The 23,226-nt window shown below is 28.4% G+C and overlaps 1 protein-coding gene across 2 annotated transcripts in view; it reads right to left on the bottom strand.

Annotated features, from left to right (window-relative positions):
• Positions 1-1,088: 1,088 nt before the first annotated feature.
• Positions 1,089-23,226, bottom strand: part of LOC111634326 (kinesin-like protein KIF2A) — a 34,953-nt gene continuing 12,815 nt past the window's right edge. For both annotated transcript variants that reach the window (XM_023379084.1, XM_023379083.1), the window contains exons 10-18: positions 19,967-20,041; positions 19,760-19,895; positions 12,520-12,630; positions 8,561-8,628; positions 4,814-4,919; positions 4,599-4,700; positions 2,286-2,358; positions 2,150-2,212; positions 1,089-2,075 (exon numbers count right to left, since the gene is read on the bottom strand). In XM_023379084.1, coding sequence (XP_023234852.1) covers positions 1,996-2,075; positions 2,150-2,212; positions 2,286-2,358; positions 4,599-4,700; positions 4,814-4,919; positions 8,561-8,628; positions 12,520-12,630; positions 19,760-19,895; positions 19,967-20,041 — 814 coding nt within the window. In that variant the 3' untranslated portion in view covers positions 1,089-1,995. The remainder of the gene's footprint in view (positions 2,076-2,149; positions 2,213-2,285; positions 2,359-4,598; positions 4,701-4,813; positions 4,920-8,560; positions 8,629-12,519; positions 12,631-19,759; positions 19,896-19,966; positions 20,042-23,226) is intronic.

The following is a 23,226-nucleotide window of genomic DNA, read 5'->3' as shown; positions in this document are numbered from 1 at the left end:
ACACAAGGTAATGCAAAAAGCATGTAGCTGAAATATCAGTCTAGGTATATATTTGATCATAATTAAGAGAAAGTTTTAAAATACCTATCATATTATCAAATCTTATTTTTACAGACTAATGCTGAAAAAGAGTACAAGATTTTGTTGTCTTATTGATAGATCAACTTGCTACTATTAAATTCTCTGAAAATAAATTATTGCCAATTTCTCAACATATAAATTATAAGATGTAACTTGATAACATATCATTTTTCATTAATTTCAAAAATATTTTGATTATAGGTAATAAAATGATCATATACAGTCCTTATACAAGATCATAGTGTATTTTTTAATATTGAGTTGTGAAAATTTTAAAATGTTTTAACTTCTTGTACTGGAAACAATAATATGAAATTTATAAAAATATAATGAGCTAACATATTTTCTATTAATGCTATATTTTGCTTTTAAAAAAGTATCAGTAATTAATTGCATTAATGATTTCAGGCTTTTTGTAAATTAAACTATTCTGAGAAAAATACCAATACAGTTGACCCCCATAACACTGTTGATAATTCTGTTTTATATGAATTCCATGTTGTACGAGTTACTTAGATTTTACAAATATGTGAGCCGTTCACAGCCCGGCACACGTATTTGTAAAATCTAAGTGACTCATACAACATGGAATTCATATAAAACGGAATTATCAACAGTGTTATAGGGAGGGGGTCAACTGTACTGAAACATTTTATCATCATAAAAGAATTTAAATTGTGCAATAGTTGTCTAAAAAAAATTTACTTTATATAATATAGTGTCTAATTTCTCATTCTTTTTAAGTTTTATTTTCAAATTTTAGTTAAAAATATTTTTCCATAAGAAAATTTCTAACAAAGATAAAATTTCAAAATTAATGTAATTATTCAAAGTAATTAAATCCATATGAAAAGTCATATCACAATTTAGTTATCTGTATGAATAATAATGTGGAATGATTTTATGGTAGTTTTCTTGAAATTTTATAATTGATTTTATAAAAAAAACTATTATCCATTTAAAAATTTTTTCACCTTTTAAAATTCACTTCATAAAATAACTTTTATTTAGAATATACTAAATTTTTGTTAAAGTCAATTTTTATTTATCTAGATAACTTTATAATGATGCTGCACAGCAGCACATAAATAATTCTCATATTTACTAGCTACTATTGCTAGCTGCCGTATTCATATTCTAGTAATATGTATGCAAATTTTTCAAAATATGACAAACTGAATTTATTATTACTATTAAAGCTATTATTGACTGAGGTTCAAGAACTGTAAATAGTAAATACAAAACATCTTTTATAAATACAAGTAGATATTGCTGTGGCACATTTTGTATTAAATTTTCTAAAAAATTAAAATATTGTAATTCTAACAAATGTGACCAATATGGTTATTATATTATTTAAAACAACAAACTATATAGATGGTAGCCCAAATCTGTCACTGAGATAACTTATCAAATTTACAAAATTGTTGTTTCAAAAATTTGTTCTTTGCTGTTAAATGATGTGAATTTATATGTATGAGATTAGCAGTCAGCAAACATGAGAACTAAAATTTCACAACACTAGCATCTTGAAAAATGCAGAAATGACTTACTATTTGAAAGAAAAAAATATATAATAATATATATTTTCCCCCCTTAAGCTGTACACTCATACACACTTTTTGACACTGTACATTCTATGAGAAATTCACAATTTAACTTCAAAATATAAACTTGTAAAAGGAAGAAGCCATTCTGAGAGTTCATATATGCTCTTCTAAATAAGAAGAGTTTGCTATTTACATTCTTATGAGGCACACATTAATTAAATATCTCCACAACAAAGTTTTTATAGAGATACTGCACAAATGCCTTATTATATAATTCATTTGTTGGTGTTGGTGATTACCATGCTGTTGGCAAAAAATCTTGGAGTAAACTGCAGAAAAACCAACTGGAAAAGTTATGTGCCGACTACTTATTGGGTGGCCGCTTAATTGTTTTACTTATTTGTTCTTCTTCTACTAGTTGTTGCCTGAACGAAGTCACTTTTTCTACAATAATAATAAGTATTATTGAAAAATCATTCTATAAATCAATAAATAAATTAAGCTTACTTTCTACTAACCTTTAAATTTCGATAATATTTCCAATTTTTCAGCTAAAACATCTTCCAGTTGTTGAGCATAAGCTTTAAAATTATTTTAAAAATTATAATAATAATAATAATAGTAATAGTAAAATAGAAATAAACTAATATTTACCATCAACATCATAATCAACTTCATTAGACATTGCAAGAAGACTACTATCTATATCTAACCATTTCTGGGATGACTGAAACAGTAAAACAAATTTAAATTTAATCACAATAGAAAATTTACTATGAATACAAAAGAATGTATAGATAACTGAAATAAACATATTTTATTACATGACTTTCATTAAATTATTTACATAATAAATCAGCTAAAATAGCATCAATATATAAATTTATTTTGAAATATTAAAAATATGTAAATAATTTGTGTTTGCTTTATTTACTAAAAACTTATTTTGCAGATAAGCCTGAAAAATTTGATCTATAAAATGATAATCTTAAAAAATAATACAAATATGATAAAATGACAACAAATCATGTAGTATAGCAATTTCTTGTGTTATGGTATGTTGATAGACCCTAAAAAACAAATCAAACTTGAATAAAAATTGTTTGCATGTCATTTTTGTCTTTAAGATATAGAGCCAGAATTTTAATATGTCATAAGAACAAGAGAAGATAAAACATTGTTCCAAAAACACCTGAGTGTAGTAAACATATGATCCTGTCCATCAAGTTCTACATTTCATTTTAATGAATTTTGATGCATTATGCTTGCATCTTTTTCTTTTAAATTATATTTCTGTTTCTTGTTATTGTTCTCTAACTTGAAAAAAATTAGACAAAAACACATTTGATATTCCTAATTTAATATAATACCATATTAAAAATATCTCATTACTTTTGTAATTCATTATAAATTAATCAAACTTGAAACAATTTATCATATAAGGATTGACTGAATTGATTAAATTAAACCTGTCTGTGCCATGTTACATGGTCCAGCAAAGGGGAGGAAACATCACATATAGTGTGATAAGCATACACCAGTGAACAAGCAGGGAAAAGTTCAATCATCTCACATGTTTTGTTTTTAGCATAGGGTAGTGAAAATTATGGCCAGAGTTATTTGGAATCCATCCAAGGTCAAAATATGGTGCCATTGTTTTGAGCCAACCAGTAAACAAACTAGCGTGCAATAGAAACATCCTGGCTCACCAACACAAAAAAATTTAAGTCATAGGCCTCTGCCTGTAAGGTTATGATGACTGCATTTTTTGACATTGCAGAGTCTTTGCTGGTGGACTTTAAAGATCCTGACACGAGCATCAATGCAAACATTGAACAAATTCTGTAAAGCCATAAAGAATAAGTGACCAGACATGCTATCACATAGTGTGAGTTTGTTACACAACAATGCTCAATCTCATGTTGCAAACATTGTGCAAGAACCTTTAACATTAAAATGCTGGGAGGTTCTGCACCATCTTCTCACAGCCCCAATTTGTCATTATGTGATTTTCATTTGCTTAAACCTTTAGAAAAAGCTGTTAAGAAGCAATGCTTTAACTCCAATGCAGAAGTCAAGGAAGTAGTCACCTAATGGTTCAAGGACCAACCAACATTGTTCTTTGTGGATAGTATCCATCTCCCCAAACAGTGGGATACTTTCTGAATACCTATGGTGACTTTTTTTAACCTTTCAACAGTGGAATAGTCAGGAGGTATGTGCTTACTAGTGAAGAATAAATGTGCGAAATTTTTAGAGTATTTTTCCACACGTTTTTTTCTCATTACTGTTTTGGAAAAAGATATTGTAAATAGTTATGTCTAGTAATTTTTTATGTAAATTTTTTTTCGCGATACCCCCAAAAGAATTTGACGTATATATACACCCCTCACCACTGCCACATGATCTCCCTTGATGAATCTATTTGTTGCTCACTGCTGAGTGGTAAAATATATGATCTAAAATTTTTAAAAGTATACCGTAAAAGAAATCAACTTGCATTTCGTTAAGTTAAATAAATTTTCTAATTTTCTGCATATAACTAACTGTAAGATCAATAGCTATTCCTGCTAACTAGTAAATTTGTTTCAAATACTATATGAAAATGAGTGAAATTAGTATGAAACAATTTTCATCTTACAGTAGAGCATCGATTATCCGACTCAATTGGGGACTGGGGTTGGTCGGATAACTGAAAAAATGGATAACCAAAAAATATGAAAAAATACATTAGTACAGTATAGTAATGAGTAAAACTATACATTACTATACATTAGTATAGTAATGAGAAAAAAAAAAACGCATAAAAAAATACTCTAAAAATTTTGCATGTTTATTCTTCATTACTACGGGGTAGCATCATACCTGATTATTCCACTGTCGAAAGGTTAATGTCAATTATAAATTACAAAGTTTAAAAAATATATAAATGCTTCAATTATTTATTTATATGAAAAATTAATTTACCTCAATCACATTCTTATGCAAGTCTAATAGTTCTTCTTCAACTTCCTGAAGGTGAGAAATTGCTTCATGGAATGTGTACATATCAGCAGATAATTCACCTTCCTAAAAGATATAAATTAATAATAATACATATTTAATTTGTAATCTAAATATTTTTAATAATAGTAGTAAAAAAATTATATATTCTAATTCTAATAGTACTAATAAAAAATTACATTGGATGATCGTAGGAGAGCAAGATCATCATTTTGAATATTCATGTCCTCTTCACCATTAGGAGAGGATTTCATTTCAGGATTCTCAGCACCAAGTTCTTTAACTCTAAAAAAATTTTAAATTTGTATCATTTAATAACTTATTATAGTGACTTTTAATTTAAAAAAACCTAAAACCTCTTTTCAGTTACTGAGTTAAAATTCAATGTAACTTGTAAATATTTTTGCATCTGAAAGTCACAATTTAATAAATACATTTCTAAATTAAATTACAAACGAGGTGACAAAGACTAATGTTTGACTTTCCATTCTTCATTTAAAATTAATTTTGTTTAATCAGTATCATTAATAAATTTTAAGACATATATAAAGAATATAGATTAATATGTGATTACAATGTAAATTTCATGTCAGCACTACAACTAGGGACATCTAGGCACTAGAAATCATCATCAATATATATATATTTTATAACTACTCATATGATTTTCAATGCTAGACATCCTAGCTCTAGTAATCAAATGCTTCTCTCCTCATATCAAGAATACAGTTTACATCAAATCTTATAAATCTGTAATGATTCTTTCAGTAGCAAAATTAAAAGAATTACATTTTTGATATCTTGTTAATGTTTCTGGTTAATTTTACACATACACAGGAATCAATAATATATCCTCAGTAGAGAAAATTATTTTTAGTTGAAGTTATAAAAAATATTATAAGTTATAATCAAATTTTAAATGAATAAATAAAGCAATACTAAAATTAAAAAAATTGGATTGAATCTCAAATGCACTATATTTTCACTTCTTCCACTTGATGTAATCATATTCCTTTCTATTATTTTCTGAGTATAAAGAACAATGTTAATTAGAGTCTAGTAACTTTTACTAACATCTATTTAAAAAATTCTTTGTAGTTACATTTTCCATATTTTCATCTTGAAGTTTTTGTTACACTTTCAAATAAACAGATTTTTACTCTCATCAAGTTTTAATATTCAATAAACTTTTTGTTGTATTTTTTCTAATTAATAAACTTCATACTTATAATTCTGAAAATTGTAGAAATGATTTTTTTAAGAAAATATTTTCACTCTGACATAGATGATACAATTGAGATAAATCACTAACTATAATTTAATGGTTAATTCTTACTCAACATATGTAAAAAAAATTATATCATTACATTATTTTCATAGAATGTTCATTAATCAGGAATCAAATCCAATTTATGTTTTCATTTGACTATCAAGAAAAACTATAAGAATGTAGTTACCGTCAGAGTAATAAAGAATACAAGATATAAAAATTGTTTCATTAAAATATCTATATATATAAAAATGAATGTGTGTGTGTGTGTGTCCTTCATGCATTACCACATCATTTATCCGATTGCCATGAAACTTTGGAAAGTTGTTTAATATACTCCAGTGAAGGTTTGTGGCATAGTACGATTGCCATGAAGCTTTGGAAAGTGTTTTTTTTTTTTTAATACACTCCCACGAAGTACATTTATCCTACGATAGATGGCGCGCATTTACACGAGCATTCGTGCACAGTGTGTTTGATCGATTTCAAATTGTGAAGACCATTTCCCCCCTTCAAAAAATATCTCTATATATGCATTTGTGAACTGTTATTTACGATATTTATAATAATTTTTGTTTAATCACTTTATTTCGACTTTTTTTGCTAATTATGTATTCGCTCGAACTTCGTTAAAATCTTAACTGTACCCCGAACAACGACCGAAGTTGTAGGAAGAAATTCGCCTATTTTACCGATCTAGGTATCCCCCTTTTCCAAATTTTAATATCGACTCAAAATAATTTAAAAAGACAAATTACAATAAAACGGTTTATTATCCAACTATCAGAAATTTCACAACATGCCAAGGAAGAGAGGAAGGAGCAATTAAATAATTAAAATTATAAAGGATTAAAAAATATATATATAAAAATGGGGAATATCGCGCTTCTGACAATCGCTGCGAGTGTGTGGGCTAAATTTGGAGAATCCGTGCTTCTCGCGTGGACAACTGTACGTGGCCGGCTCATGCGTCAGAAAACCTTCCGATTTATTCGTGTACGCACCAGACGGAGAAACAAAATATATCATGTATCCACGAGCACTCCAATAAATAAATAGAATTGAAACAACACTTTGAAATGTTTTCCCGATGAAAACGAATAATAATAATAAGTTTCAATAAAAATGATAAAATGAAAATTTAATTTTATCATTACGAGTTTGCTTGAATTTTGTTTCTTCTGAGATCGCAGCAATGCGCGACGGGTAAGCTAGTACAGTATAAAAATAGAACATTTCTTTACAATAAATCAATCTTTAAAATTGTTTTTCTGATACTCAAGTCATGTAGTAAAATTTAGAAAGTCATTATCCTGTTTCCTATATTATTTACACTGTTCTAAACAAAACAATATGCATCAAGTTCACAAAGAACTACTTCAGTACATTTCATTACTATAGTTTCAAAATTAAGAGTAATATTCATTGATTTATATGACAATATGGAGCATATTTTTTCAGTTTTCCATGCATATATATATATATATATGCATGGATTTAAAATTAAGAAAAATATACTCTAATCAGTTTGAGAGGACACTCTTCTTGGATGAGATATCAATACATAATAGCTAGGATTATAAATAACAAAGTTAAACAATTATATAATCCTTTAAAACAAGAAAGAATATAAAAATAATTGTCAGAGATCAAAATTATGTTACAAAGATGATAAACAATAAATTTTTGTTTACATATAAATTTTGCAACTTAATTATTTAATTCAGTATGAATATTAATTAATTTTAAATATATCTCTTATTACTGGACAATAATAAAAATCAAATAACTACAACACACACACACACACAAGGAGCTTCAAAAAGTTCCTTGAATTGGTTTATTATTCAAAAGTATGTGTACAATTGACAAATCAAGCAATGTGTCCTTCAGCAACCACACATTTTTGCTCATGCTGGAATAGCTGCTGAAAACATTCTTGAAAGCTGTCTCATGACAGCACCTGCAACACATATGTCACACTTGTAAAACCCCATCCACATTCTTAAAGTGGCATCTTTCAACTGGGGTAAGAGGAAGAAATTGCACGAGGTCTACCTTGAGCATTCATGGCACCATGTGTTGACAAACATAGTTTATGTTCAATTAATGGAATGACAAATTTCAACTGAAATTCCTGCTGTCTGACCTCACAATCTCACGTATAACCGACACTTTCTCCCCAGATGTTGATGTTGACAGATGACACTTCGCAAATCATTAGCAATACTTCCTCATCCATTACAAAAGCATTTTTTGCCAGTCAAACTTGAAAATGCTTTGTGGCAGATTCAACATAGGCATCCTGAAGCATCTTGAAGGTCTCAGAGGGTTTTTCTCCCAATAACACAGAAAATTTTATATTTGAACATTGTTCTTTCATAATAGACATTTTCACCAGACTCTGTTTTACATCATCTCACTAACATGACCTTCAGTTAATGGTAACTGTTGTCATCTTTGCAGTGAATATGGATTTGTTTGAACACATTTCTCTATTCCTGACATGTTTAGCTAAGACATGCATTGCATGTTCTCTTTTTCATTGTCTTTAATTGACTAACATAGCATAATTCTAGGAAATCTTTTAAAGCTAACTTGTGTATATATATATATATATATTACATATTACATTATTCTTACTAAAAAAATTTACCTGTCAGCATATCTTAAAGTATTCAAAGAATGTTCACAGGAGTTCATTCCAGGTGAAATCATAGCAATCTGAAAAGTAATTTTAAAATAATGAATATCAATATTGTTTCACATTATTTTCCATAAATTATAAAATTATTTTTCAAATCTTATTAATTTATAGAAAATAGTTATTAATCATATATATTTTTATGAATAAACAGTAAAATCAGTTTTAAGTTATAAAATACAGTGGAATCTCGGTATACGACCTTAATCCATTCCTGATGTTTGGACTTATACCGAATAAGACATATACCAAACCAACCTTTCCCATAAGAAGTACTGTAAAAATGATTAATCAATTCTCATGTAAAAAAAATGGCTGGCTTTAAACACCTCGCTTTCCTGGCTAATTCCTGCTTGATTTTTCATGAGATCAGCATGTATCTTTTTAGCTTTCTCGCAAATAATTGCTTCTGACACACTGTCTCCAGCACACTGTTTTTCAGTTATCCAAAGCAAAAGCAATTTCTCAACATGGTCTAATGTCTTCGATCTCTGTTTAGAAATTGATTTAACCCCTTTCGCAACATTAGCAGATTTAATAATGTCTTTATTTTTCACAATTGTCAATATCGTCGTTCTCGGAATACGGTATGCAACAATTAAAATCTCGAACACACATGCCGCCTTCATATTTCTCGACAATCTCTTTTTTCAGTTTCAATTGTGATTCTAGTCATTTTTTTAGTTTTCTGTTGCTTTTCATTTGCCTTCTTGCAATTAATAATTAATTAATTAATTAATTAAAATAAAAAAATTTTACTTACAAATTAAATTCAGAAGAAATTTAACAAAGTTATAAACCAGACATGGGCAAATGTGTTCTTTTTGAGTTACATGCAAATCTTGCTGAAAGTGTTAATTTCTGCTTTTTATTATTATTTTTACAATTTTATTTCCACAATTTTGTGAATATATGTTTATTTTTTTATAATTAATAAATTCAATATTTGTTTTATATTATATAATAAAGTCGTGGTACAGAATAAAAAAAATACAGAATTGCGGCTCCGATGCATTTTGCAAAACCCACATTTTGACTCCCATTGACTCTTGCTTGCCCACCCCTGTTATAAACTGGCACCGCGAACATCTAGTCTGGTCTAGTACACCGATGATAGTGCTACTTGTTCATAGATGACACGTATAATTGTATTAAGTCGTATACTGAACAAAAGTCATATACCAAGCAAAATTTGTTTCGTCCAAACAGAACGTATTCTGAATTGGATGTATTCTAAAGCAGACATATACCGAGGTACCACTATATAGTACAAGAATACTTGATTAATAATCATTTTTAATAGACGTATGACAATATAATCAGACATCAATTAAAAACTTCTCTAACAAATTTATGATCTGAGTTTTATTTCTAGTATGGACTTATTGGCCTACTATAGGAGTAGAACCATTATTTTCAAATTGGCATTTTTGTCCTAATAAACAAAATTAATTTCTAAATAAAAAAGAATGGTTAATTATTAAATAATTATATTTAAACCATTCAAATTTTGCAGCAATACATTTTTCCTTAAGCCAATAGAGATGAAATTAATCTTAAAATATAACAAAAGTTAAAAAGTTCTTAACTTTTTAAATTATAAAAATTTGCATATTATAATTCTACATAAGTATTCATAGGCAGAAAAAAGTTAAACTACATAAGAAAAATGTATGTTTTAGTAAAAAATTTTTTTTAGATTTTTTTACTAAAAATTTCCTCCATGTTTCATAGTTTTGCAGTAAGGAATATTATACTGATAAAAGTTTGATGCACCATGAAAGCACTTCTTCACCTTTTAACAATTTTTCTTTCAAACATTACATCTTTCAAATGACCAAGTTGAAATCAAACTGATAGTCGAACACCAATTTGTTCGTTGCTAAATTATAATCATTTATATATTTAAAAATAACTTTTGACAAATACTTAACTATTTGTATTACATGCAAATAAGATTGTAAATTTGGCTTATCTCTTTTAGCACAGTGGATGAGACAAAACAATTTGGATATACTGTAATCCTTTTGTTTTCAAGATTCATATAATGCCAAGCATTTGTGTGCAAGAATAATTTTCATGTGGTACGAGAACAAGTATCGATATGAAAAAATAAATTCAGTTTATTACATATAGTGTAACCTAAATTTTACAACCACATATTGTTACTAAAAACTTGTAAATAGGAATGAGCTGATCCATTTTTCTTATAGTCAAAATTTATGCCTAATTGTTCTAGCATAATTCAACTACTCATCCTCCTCAAGTAGCATTAAAATCACCTATTTACCTAATCACCTAATGATTCTAAATGTAATAAAATAAATAAAAAGAAAATGTTCATTAAATTATCTACCAAAATAAAAGGAACTAATACAAAATGAGAAAAGCAAATACATAACTTATCACTTATTTGTTTACTTCATAATAAAATCAAAAATTAAGACAAGTAAATTATAATTAATAAAATTTTAACTAGTTATAAAAAGATACGTAATGTAGAGATAAGTTTACCAAACTGCAAGCCTCATAGAATGAATGGCATTACTCCTAGTAAACAAAAATATAACATGAATGTAACAAAGAAAAGGGAGACTGGAACTATGCCACAAACAACGTGCAGAAATTTGAAATCTTGTAGCACTCATGATTACTTTATATTTTTGTTATAAAATATACACATGCAATGATTGAAAAAATATCAAAGTGAAAAAAAGTCATGCCAAAAAGTTTCCCAAAAAAAATCTTTACTTTGTGTAATTTTTTTTACATCTCAGATGTTTTTGTTTGGACATCAATTGTTTTTGTTTAATAATTGTATTATTATTTCAAGACATAAGACAATGACATACAATTCAGTTGGCAATTGGCAACTGAATGTGCTGCCAATCAAATGCACCACCAACTGATGCTTTCAATACACTGTTTAGAAAAATTGTTATAAAAAAAGTTTTAATTCACATAAATTTGAGCTTTTATAATTCTGAGTAACACTTTGAATAAAATTAATTTGTTTCCATAAAATTTTATGCTTATTAGCATAAAATTAGGTCATAAAACTGAATTAGCTTTGTGGGAAACCTCTATGAACTTTGACCTATTGACCCAGAAGTTTTGCAAGCACCTCACTGATAACAACAAAGACAAGTTTAAAATTTCAAATTTTAAACTTATTTTTTCTCTACACAAGTATCTGCAGTGCCAGAAGAAGAAAAAAGGAGATGAAAATACAGATTTTTTTTTTTTTTTTGAGATTTTTGCACTTTTCAATTGCTTATATTTAGGCAACTGCTCTATAGAAAAATCTTGAAATTTTGCACACTACCTACGAAAACAATTTTCTTTCAAAAGAGCTATTTGGAATTACTTCAGGTGTTTGGGAGACAAAGAAATTGACCCCTGAAAACTGGCAGCTCAGATTCTTATATATATATATATATAGGAACATTTATTATGTGTAACATTTCTTAGATCAGGTTTATACAGTTCTGAAAGATTCAAAGATTCATGTGCTATCAACACAGCGTTATTATCCACTGTTTCACTAAAATAAAAATATTTTTTCAGATAGTATACCTTAATTACAGATATTTTTCTATTATCAAAAATTCTAATCACAGATAACTGAAAACAATTATCTGTAATTCAAAATTAAATCACTGTTTTCAGACTCAGACTCAGTGGATTGCTAAGAAATGCATAAAGCACAAATACTATTGAGCAGACTCATACATTATAGTGAAACATGAGCTAGTACATGAAAATTAATAATGCTGTTTGAAAAAATAAAGCCTAAAATATAACCAAAACTGTAACTAACAAAAAGAAAATCAATACTTACACATACATTATAATTTAATTAAGAAACAGTTAAAATTAAGAAAGATGATTAAACAAAAGTTATTTCTTACCATACATGTTCTGGAATTTTCTCCAATAAAAGAATCCCTTAGCACTTGAGTTAATTTACTTGCACGAAATGGAAGATGTGCACCTTTGCGACCCAGAGCTCTTATACATTCCTTGAAAACAAAATAATTTATTAATGTATTTTATATCTGTTAACTCTAGCACAACTCAAACAGAATTTATATTTAAAGTTTATCAAAATAAAATTATTGTCTTAAATTTCAAAAAGTAAAGCCAATTTTTAAATATAAAAAATTAATTATTTGTTATGGAAATATAAAAAGTAAGATAAATTTTTTAAAATTTATTAATTACTAGAAGCATTCCTACAGCTTGTCCATGATAAGTAAAAGGGGAAAAAAGTACCTGTACTGACATTTCTGAATATCTAAAAAAATATTTTTCCTTCAACTTACAAACTTTTGCATGCTTTGTTATAAAATATACATATGCAATGATTGAAAAAAATATCAAAGTGAAAAAAGTCATGCCAAAAAGTTTCCCAAAATTTCTGTTGGTCAATAAAAAAATCCCAATCTGGAAATGCTAGGCAGCATTGCACAAAACTATCTTTGGTTCTTGTCATCACTTCCTACTTTTCTCCCCACAAACTTGCAGTGTGACATCATGAAATCACTAGGTGTGTGATGTATAGAACTCCCATTCAGAAGTCCATGTTCAGAAGTTGACATTTTGCTGTTATTCCTGAAGTGTGATTCATTTCATGCTGAATATCAAAACAAGCAGACTAGGACCACTTTCACCACTTTCTATTGCCAGTATTATATTTTATTCCAAAGTTGTAATTCTGGCCCTATCCAGTGCAATCCCTGCATTTGTTTTCTTTTGATATTAAAAGTTGTTTATTAGTTTTAAGTAAGATCAACTCATTTACAAGTTTCTGTGGATTTGAAATTTGACACCTTTATGGAATTGAGGGTATTGAATCAATTCACACAAGGTGTGAAATTTCCAATTCACCACAAACTGTGTAAGGAAAGATTTCTTTATTTTTGAATGGTAAATTCTAAAACTTTAATACAGTAGTAACTTTATTTTACCTTTTAAAAAATTTTTACTCTAATTTTATACATTTTGATGTTCTATTATATGTTCAATATTACAGTAATATTGCTGTATTTTTAATTTTTTTTTGAAAAATTAAAATTACATGACTTTTTACTAAGTATTAAATTGCTTGTTACTGTGTAATAAAATCACAACTGATATTTTGTTTTTATATTAACACTATTTGTCTTTAAATGTCATTATTAAAGAAACAATGCTAAATGGGCATTCATGGTATCAATGTTTATGTAAACATCATTTAATATGATATAACCATGAATAAAATTCAGTATTGCAAAAGTTTATTTTATATCAGAAACACTTGCTGATGAAAGAATTTAGGATAGTTTCCATAGCATATATAATTTGTTTAAGCCCAGAATTTTTAGTACTTGGTTATATTGTAACACTGAATGTAGCGCACTTTTTCCTTGTCTCCCAACAAGTGCAATATAACAAGAGGCTACTGTACTATCATTTGAGGGCAACTATTAAGGGAATAAATCTAGTAACTTTCATTTCAATACTATTTGAGAAAAATGCAACACTCAATACACTATTTCAAATTGTGGCAAAAATGACAATACTGAATACTCTAATTTTTGAATTTAAAGTAAGTCTTATCTTCCTTCAATAGACAGCATTTTTACTAATATAAAAAAGTTAATCACTCCAGTGATGTCTACTTTTTAGTCTTGCAGTTGTACTGTTTATTAGAATAAATATATGGTAAATCCCATAAAACAAAATTTGTATTTTAAAGAAATTCAATAATTTAAATGTTAAAATTGTCTAATAGCTTTATTAAACTGTATTCAACAGAATGTAATAGAATTGTTTCATTAAACTTTTCACACAATGAATTAATTACTGATTCTGATAAAACTTTTATACTAATAAGGGCTTGTCCTAAACTTAAAAAATTCTTAGTCATTTTAACTCATGGACCATAGGAATGTGAGTAAAGAAAAGAATTACAAGTCACTCTTAAAAAATTTATTTCCTGATAGTTATTGATTTCATATAATTAAATACATTTTTATGATTGAGTTTGATCCAGATTGCTTACTTAAATAACAGAAATATTAATTTCGAGTGTAATAAATAAAGCTACGATGATAAAAGTTATTCTTCTAATCTCTCATACATTGAAATGCATCAATAGTTTGAAAGAGAAACTGAAAAACTGATTTAAGGTGATTGTCAAGTTTAGTTTTGTTGAAAGCACCTTATCCAATCAACTCTGTGCCAAATGTTCTCGCATTAAGCACTCTTCAATGAAAAAAACTAAGAACCCAATCATGATGTGATTAATACAGATATTGTAGCAATTGTGGTTTCAAATTCATTTAAGGTTTTAATTTATTTGTGTTTTTACATTTTATAATTTAGAAGTGTTATAAAATGTCTAAAAGAATTTTTCCATTCCTGCTAGTTATTCTGCTGTGCTAATTTACAAATTAAATCATTCCTATAGGTCATCTAATTATTGGTTTTTGTTATGTGTAAAATACCTTTACTTTAATAAAATAAAAACAATTGACAAAATTAAAAGACTAATGTATGGTAGCAAATTTACTTATTTTTAATAAGCTTTTACCAATCAGTAATTTCATAAAATTCAGATAATTAAACAATTGCTCATTTTTTTCTGACAAATAGTTCATTGTAACATCATCACAATCCCAGCTACAATTTTTAATCATCCTTTAATTTTAGAAAGAAAATCACATTTCTTGTCCAGACCAGACATTCGTATATAGTTAAATGGGTCTCCAGCCTCTATGATTTCCATATTTGGTCTTAATTTTCATCTATCTAACTCTACTATCAAGATTAATTAATTAATGAAGGACAGAAGACAGTGCAATTTAAAAACTGCAGCCAAACAGTTGGAAAACCTTTATCTATTAACATTATATGAACTAACCCAGAATACCTAATGCAAAAATACCTCAAGTTATGCAACATGCAACTTATGTAAATTCACAGTTACATAAAATGTAAATCTCAAAAATCAGAAAAAATCTGAGTAATTTATTGACATGTAATTTTACAAAAAATTATTCTATTTCAAACATCCATTCATTCTATCTCTCCCTCTCCTCCTTTCTTTTACTTTATTGCTCTGCTAATCCTTTACTTTTCAGTCTAATTGTAAACACATACACAAGTGTACCAGGCACTCTTTCTTGTAAACAAGATTCTCCTATTCATGTGAAGGTCGAGCACCGAAATCAAGCACATTTTCATTGCTTGTTTTTCTATATGTATTGTTTCATGCCATTAGTATAGTTTGCCTCAAGTGGTTTGTTTAATACATAACCTGTTTACCACTGTTACATTTACATAGTGTTCATTGTTTATTCACAGTACTGTACCATTAAAATGCAATCAAAACAACAAACCAAATTCATCCATAATAAACCAAACAAACAAAGGTCTGCAATTACTTTAGAAGAAAAATTTAAAATAATTTGTATGTATGAAGATGAGAAAATAACAATAATAGCTGGGGAAATGAATTGACCTATTTCAACAGTGAATACAATAGTGAAGGCAAAAGTTCGCATTGTTGAAAGCACAAAAAGGTATGGCAACATTAAAAGGCACAATTATTACCAAGAGGAGACTGAATCTGATTTCAAAGATGAAGAAATGGTTGCTTCGTTGGATTGAGGATATGATAGAGAAGTGACACCATTACATTTTCTGATTATCCAGAAAAAAACTAGGTTTCTGCACAAGGATTTACAAGAGAAGGCCAGCATCACAAATACAGAGATCACATTTAAAGCTAGTGCTGGATGGTTCAATCAATTCAAGAAATATTCAAATCTGCATAACATCAAAATCATGGACGAATGCAAATACAGATGCAGCAAGTGAATTTTCTGAACTTCTGGTTGAAATTATTGAGAATGGGGAATATTTATCTGAGCAAATATTTAATGTTGATGAAATGGTTCTATTTTGGACAAGGATGCAACATGAACATTTATTGCAAAAGAGGAAAAATCTATGTTTGGATTCAAGGCTGCAAAAGATTGGATCCTGGTTATGCTTGGTGACAACTAGGGAATTCGATCCCGGTCCTTANTACCAAGAGGAGAGTGAATCTGATTTCAAAGATGAAGAAATGGTTGCTTCGTTGGATTGAGGATATGATAGAGAAGTGACACCATTACATTTTCTGATTATCCAGAAAAAAACTAGGTTTCTGCACAAGGATTTACAAGAGAAGGCCAGCATCACAAATACAGAGATCACATTTAAAGCTAGTGCTGGATGGTTCAACCAATTCAAGAAATATTCAAATCTGCATAACATCAAAATCATGGACGAGTGCAAATACAGATGCAGCAAGTGAATTTTCTGAACTTCTGGTTGAAATTATTGAGAATGTGGAATATTTATCTGAGCAAATATTTAATGTTGATGAAATGGTTCTATTTTGGACAAGGATGCAACATGAACATTTATTGCAAAAGAGGAAAAATCTATGTTTGGATTCAAGGCTGCAAAAGATTGGATCCTGGTTATGCTTGGTGACAACGTATCATGGGAATGAGACTTACAGTGTATCACTCTCAAAAACTGCACACTTTTAAAATTAGTCATATCAAAACCTGAAACTCATTTCTCTTATGAAACCTTTATCATTTGGACCACTAAAAAAAAAAAAAAAAATCTAGCAACTAGTGTGTTCAGCCATTGGTCATATTATTGACAACAGTGAAAGATTGGTGATGTACATTTGTTATACAATTATTTGTAAATAGGGAAGTGTCTATTTATGCTGTTTGAAAAAACTGAGTCATAGTTGACTCATAAGTTAAATTTTCCAAATATCCAAATTCCTTAGGAAATACGAGAGTAAACACAATCCTGACTAATGCTTTATATTTTCAAACTTAAGGTTTATGATAAGTATAAAAGTTACTTAAAAATCAATAAATTACTCTGACACTGTAAGGTGACAATATGTTGTACCACTTTGCAAATCACTTTTACAGACCTGTGACTTGTAAAATAAGAATTGTATTCAAGTGATTCATATTTTTTTCTTTGCAGAGGGCATATTATAGCACATTTCATAATTGAATTGGGCATCCCTCAATTCTTTGCATTGGCTTGACTCTTGATTGAACTTTAGACTGAAAAAGTCCAAAATATTGGCATTTCAACTTTTATGTCTATTCCAAAGCCTCAAAGTTATAATAAGTTAAATGTATATTTATTTTGTTTCTAATTATGTTGATATTTTATAAATAAATGATTTCTTACTATACTTTATGCCCCAAATCTACAGTTCAAGTAAATGCAAATGCATCTAACATTTTAATTATGTTGGGGTTATTTGCACTAGCATGGAAGTGGAGCAGAGGAGAACATCATTTCTGATTGTGCTGTTCCATGAGTTGCTTTGAATTCCCTGGGTATGAGTCTAAACCATGTTGCATTGTTCATGTTAAGAGAATAGTAAAACAGTTCATAAATAAATAATCAGAAAAAAAAAATTGATTGAGAAATATTTAAAAAGAAAACCACAGCAAACATAACAAAGACTAGGGCATCAATAACAAAAGAAATACTTAGTTTTCTTCGGCAATTTAAAAGAAACTTTTGATGGGTACCCCAGAAAACATTTGAAATCAAAATTAGTTACAAATAAACAAGGTGTCAAGTATCTAAAAAATGTCTGCAATGCCTCTAAAGCAAGTATATCAATCATGATTGGAAAATCACAATTTAATTTTGTATCTCTTTTGTACATCTCTTAGATACTGTTAATAAATTACTGCATTAATTTCAAATAGTCTGCTTTTGTGAGTATGGTTTAAAGTAACATTATCAAGTGAAAACATTGCTCCATGTCAATTCCTGCTTTTTTATCAATGTAATAAATATTTAAAGTGGTATAAAGGATGAGGATATTTCCTCAATGAGAATATTCTGTGCCACATTTTTTGGTCTGAAAAAAAAAAGAAAGAAAGCTGCAATACTGAGATTTGGTTAGCTGTTTCAGTAGACATTTCTGAGTACATGTGCAATAGAACATGTTTATAATGCCAATATAAGAGACTGCAAAGATTTCTGAAAAAAAAAAATAAATAAATAAATAGGTGCAAAGGTACTCCCACTTTATGGTATATAAAACATCTACCCACATCCACACTTTATGTATGGCTCAATAGTCTGTAGAAATTAATTCAGTTGAATCTGATTTGAATTATTAAATAATTCAAACCTGCTATCATTACCTTTAAAATTTATATTTAAATTATTGTTACAAAAACAATTTATTCAAATTTTCATTTAGTACACATTTAGTATCATTATAGAGTTTAATGGCAAACTATTTAGCAAACTTTTCAAGTTTGTCTTATAGTAAAAACTACTTTCAATGAAATTTATTAATTACTAAGCTTCTGAATCTACAGCTAGTATCTCAAATTGCATAAAATTTGACAAAATGATTTAAGCAAAGAAATAAAGGACAGTGGACCAACCTATTGTAATATATAATATAATCAGTTACTGTAGTAAGAACTACTTTAATATTAAGTTATTAACAAAATTTTTTGCCCGCGTGAAAAAATTTTATCGCGATTTTAATTACGCGTGATTTAACAATTAATTGTTTTTTAATGGGAGTTTTTTTTTTTTTATCAAATTTCATTCATGGTTCCTAAGTTGTAGTGCACAGATTTGACTTCGGTAAAGTTATTTAAAGCTAGTTTCTGATGTCAAAAACGATCTCCAAAAGTTTTTAAATATTTTAAATAATATATTTTTTTAAATATAAATTTAATTAATTAGGGGGAGTTGGAAATCGCAATAAAATTTTTAATTTTTTAAAAATGTTTAAAAATATACGCCAATTTCGAATTCACCCTACTTTAAACCCTTGTCCTCCCGAGAGGTCTAAGAGAATGCCCCAGAAAATCCGACTGCAGCTGTGTTCAAGGTCACACAGCTGTGTAAACAATGACTCATGGTGTTAAATTTCACAGAAAGGGGAGACAAAGGAACTTGGCAGCTTTTTCTTCAAAATTAACGCATTTCTTTCGTTTTTTTTCAGTTTTAAGTATTTTTTATGCTTAATTAAAAATTTTATAAAAAATGCGCCTCAAAAAGGGTTAAGTATAATTAAATATCAAAATCACTTACTTTTAAAGCAAGAAGACTTTTATTAATTTCAGCACCTTCCATTCGTGTTTGACGATTGGCACTAGAAGTGTCTGCACCTCTTTCATTACCAGCTAAATCAATGAGGGAAAATTTGCCATGTAATCTTCCAGTAAGCCTAAAATTAAAATTGAAATGAATAAGTTTAAAATTTTATGATTTTAAAAATTCAGTTTAAATCTTTTTAACCTTTTTTTCAAAATAATTTGAAAAACTGCATGGGATCTTGATGAATGCTGGTTTGCTGATGTTTGTCCCGAAGTCCTGAAAATCAAAATAATTATGATTTATATATATATATAATTCAATATATAATTAATCTATTATCAAAAGCATATTCAACATTTTAAAGTACTGAAATTATAACATAAAACCAATTGATTCAATCACCATACACAATAAACTGAACAATTAGTAAATTTTGTATTTATGTAATAATAGCATTTCAATGCACATCCATTTTGAATTTTAAAAAGCTATCACAACTTTTGGAAATCAAATTCCCCACATAATATGGATATAATTGATTAATAAAATAATACATTTCACTGTAAAATTATAAAAGTTTGCCAAATTTTGATATACTATTTAGTTTGTAATTCAAATCTTAAATAAATAATAATATAGTAAAATTCACAGCTTATTTTAATTTAAAAATCTGTTTAAATATTTTTAAAAGTTTTTCAAAAAATTATTATAATACAATAAAAGACTGTAAAGTATAATTTTAAAAATATTAATTCAATATAATTTTAAAAATATTTTCCTTCTATTACTTCCAAGAGCTGCATTTACTTTAATAAATATCAGATCTGGTAATTAACATAATAAAGCTATATTTGCCTCACTGATAAAATATTTGAGTAGAAGCAGACTTCCTGTAGAAAAATGAAACAGTGCATTTGACAGGAAATACTGATTATATTATCAGAAAAATCTGAAATTGCAAAAAGTCAAATATCTTGTCTGAGCTGGATGTGACTCATGAACTGCACTTTGACAACTGTTTTCTAACATTTATGTATTAACTACACCTTACAATAACAGATTTTTGATTCCAAGTACTTGGATTTGTCAAGGTTTCATTTATAATCAGACTTTGTACTTGATCTAAAATTCAACAAGTTTGTATATTTTAACAGTATTAAATAAAAATAATTGGTTGTTAATTGCCATAGCCTTATTAGTAAACATGTAAAAAAAAATGATCTTTACTAATTTGTAAAGATAAAATACAGCTAGCAAATTCAGTCTAAATACAACTAGATTAGTTTTGCTGTCATATCTACAATACCAACATTATAATAAAGCTAAATGATTAGACAGATTATATCAAGCTATATTATTATTATTTTAATAATTTAATTATAATTATTAAATTTAGCAAGAGAGAGCACCCAACACCTATCTCTAGTGCCAAATTACTTAGCATTTAATTATTAATAATAGTTCAAAATATATAGATTTTTCATTGTTTGAAAGTATCATGGATACCAATGTTCAATAAATGAAAACCAATACATATTAAACATGGACTCTGAAACCCAGACTCAATTCTGTCTCAAAATAATTTTGCTAAACCCTACACATTTCTACACAAATAAAATACAAGGGTCGTCCCAGAAGTACCCAACCTGACATAGATGGCGGTACTTGTTTGAAAAAAAAAAAAAACGACTGTGTTTGAAAGTATCAACCTTATAAAGCTTAAGTCTGAAGTTTGAAGACGTTACGTTGTATAGTATTTTTTGGCAGCCATAAATAGTGAACAATCTCAGTGAATTTGTAAACATGGAAAAAATTTGTCATCGTTATGTGATACAATACTTTCATTTGAAAGGTTTCAGTCCAACCAATATTAAAGTTGAGCTAGATTCTATTCTGGGGGAGTCTGCTCCCTCATTTACAACAATAAAATATTGGTTGGCAGAGTTTAAACGAGGCCGTACGAGCTGCCAAGACAAACATCGTAGTGGTCGACCAAGTGAGGTGACCATGCCAGAAATGGCGGAAAAAATCCACAAAATGGTATTGGATGACAGTCAACTCAAAGTGCGAGAGCTAGCAGACATGGTAGGCATTTTAAAAAGTGCTGTACATTGCATTTTAACTGAAAATTTGGACATGAGAAAGCTGTGCGCAAGATGGATGCCGCATTTGCAAACAATGGGACAAAAACAGCGTCGTGAGGATGTTTCAATCGAGTCTTTGGCAATGTTTCGCAGCAACAAAGCCGAATTTTTGCGTCGATTCATAACCATGGATGAAACATGGGTCCATCACTTCACACCTGAGACGAAAGAACAGTCGAAACAATGGACTGAAAGGGGAGAATCAGCTCCAAAGAAGGCGAAAACAGTTCCATCTGCTGGCAAGGTCATGGCGTCAGTTTTTTGGGATGCGCCCAGGAAAAACAATCAACGGCAAGTATTATGCGAACTTATTGCAGCGCTTGAGTGATGAAATCAAGAAAAAACGGCCACATTTGGCGAAAAAGAAAGTGTTGTTTCATCAAGACAACGCACCAGTTCACACATCCGTTATTGTGATGGCCAAAATCAATGAGTTAAGGTTCAAACTGCTTCCTCACGCACTCTATTCGCCAGATTTAGCCCCCTCGGATTATTTTCTCTTTCCAAACTTAAAAAAATGGCTTGGTGATAAAAGATTTGCCAACAATGAAGAGGTGGAGTCTGCGGTTGATGGCTATTTTGAGAAGCCCGACAGTTCTCATTATAAACAGGGGAGTGAAGCTATTGTACATTGCTGGAAAAAGTGTATCAAGCTAAAAGGAGACTATGTTGATATGTTTATGAATAAAGATATGTTTTACCAAATTTTTTGTGTCTTCTTTGTTAGGTCGGGTACTTCTGGGACTATCCTCGTAGTTACAATAATTTACAAAGGAACTGGCTTTATTGCTAAATTCTGCCATGACCTTGGTGAAATGTCATTTTGCAGTAATGATCACTGCAAAATGATTTCCCAGCAAGGGCATATTAACTGTGAAAATTTCTTCTGTTTAAATTTTTTTTTGTATTATGGATAAACAAATTAAACATGGTAGTTATATTATTACAATATATAATTTAAAATTAATTAGTTGAATGCACTTTTCTAATAAGAAATGAAACAAAAATAGAGAAATACAATAAAGTTCATAAAAAATTGCAAGAATATCCTATGCATAATAATATTATCACACTTAAACACACAAATAGTAATTTGAGAAATGAATAATTAGGAACAAGTATAATTGTGTTTTAATGATTTATACTCTTAAATGAAAATAAATTATTTTTTATAGAATTAAAAACCATGCTTCAGTGTGTTAAAATTTGTTTTCCTATTTAAAAATATAATTCTATCATCATCTCTGCATATACCTAAAAAATAAATTTCAATTTTAATCTTTTTGCATCTATTCTATATATATATATATTTATTTA

The sequence above is a fragment of the Centruroides sculpturatus genome, unplaced genomic scaffold (assembly GCF_000671375.1).
Source record: "Centruroides sculpturatus isolate CEXI.00-Female unplaced genomic scaffold, Cexi_2.0 scaffold848, whole genome shotgun sequence".
NCBI classification, from domain to species: Eukaryota; Metazoa; Arthropoda; class Arachnida; order Scorpiones; family Buthidae; genus Centruroides; species Centruroides sculpturatus.
This window is presented reverse-complemented; position numbering and strand designations above follow the sequence as displayed.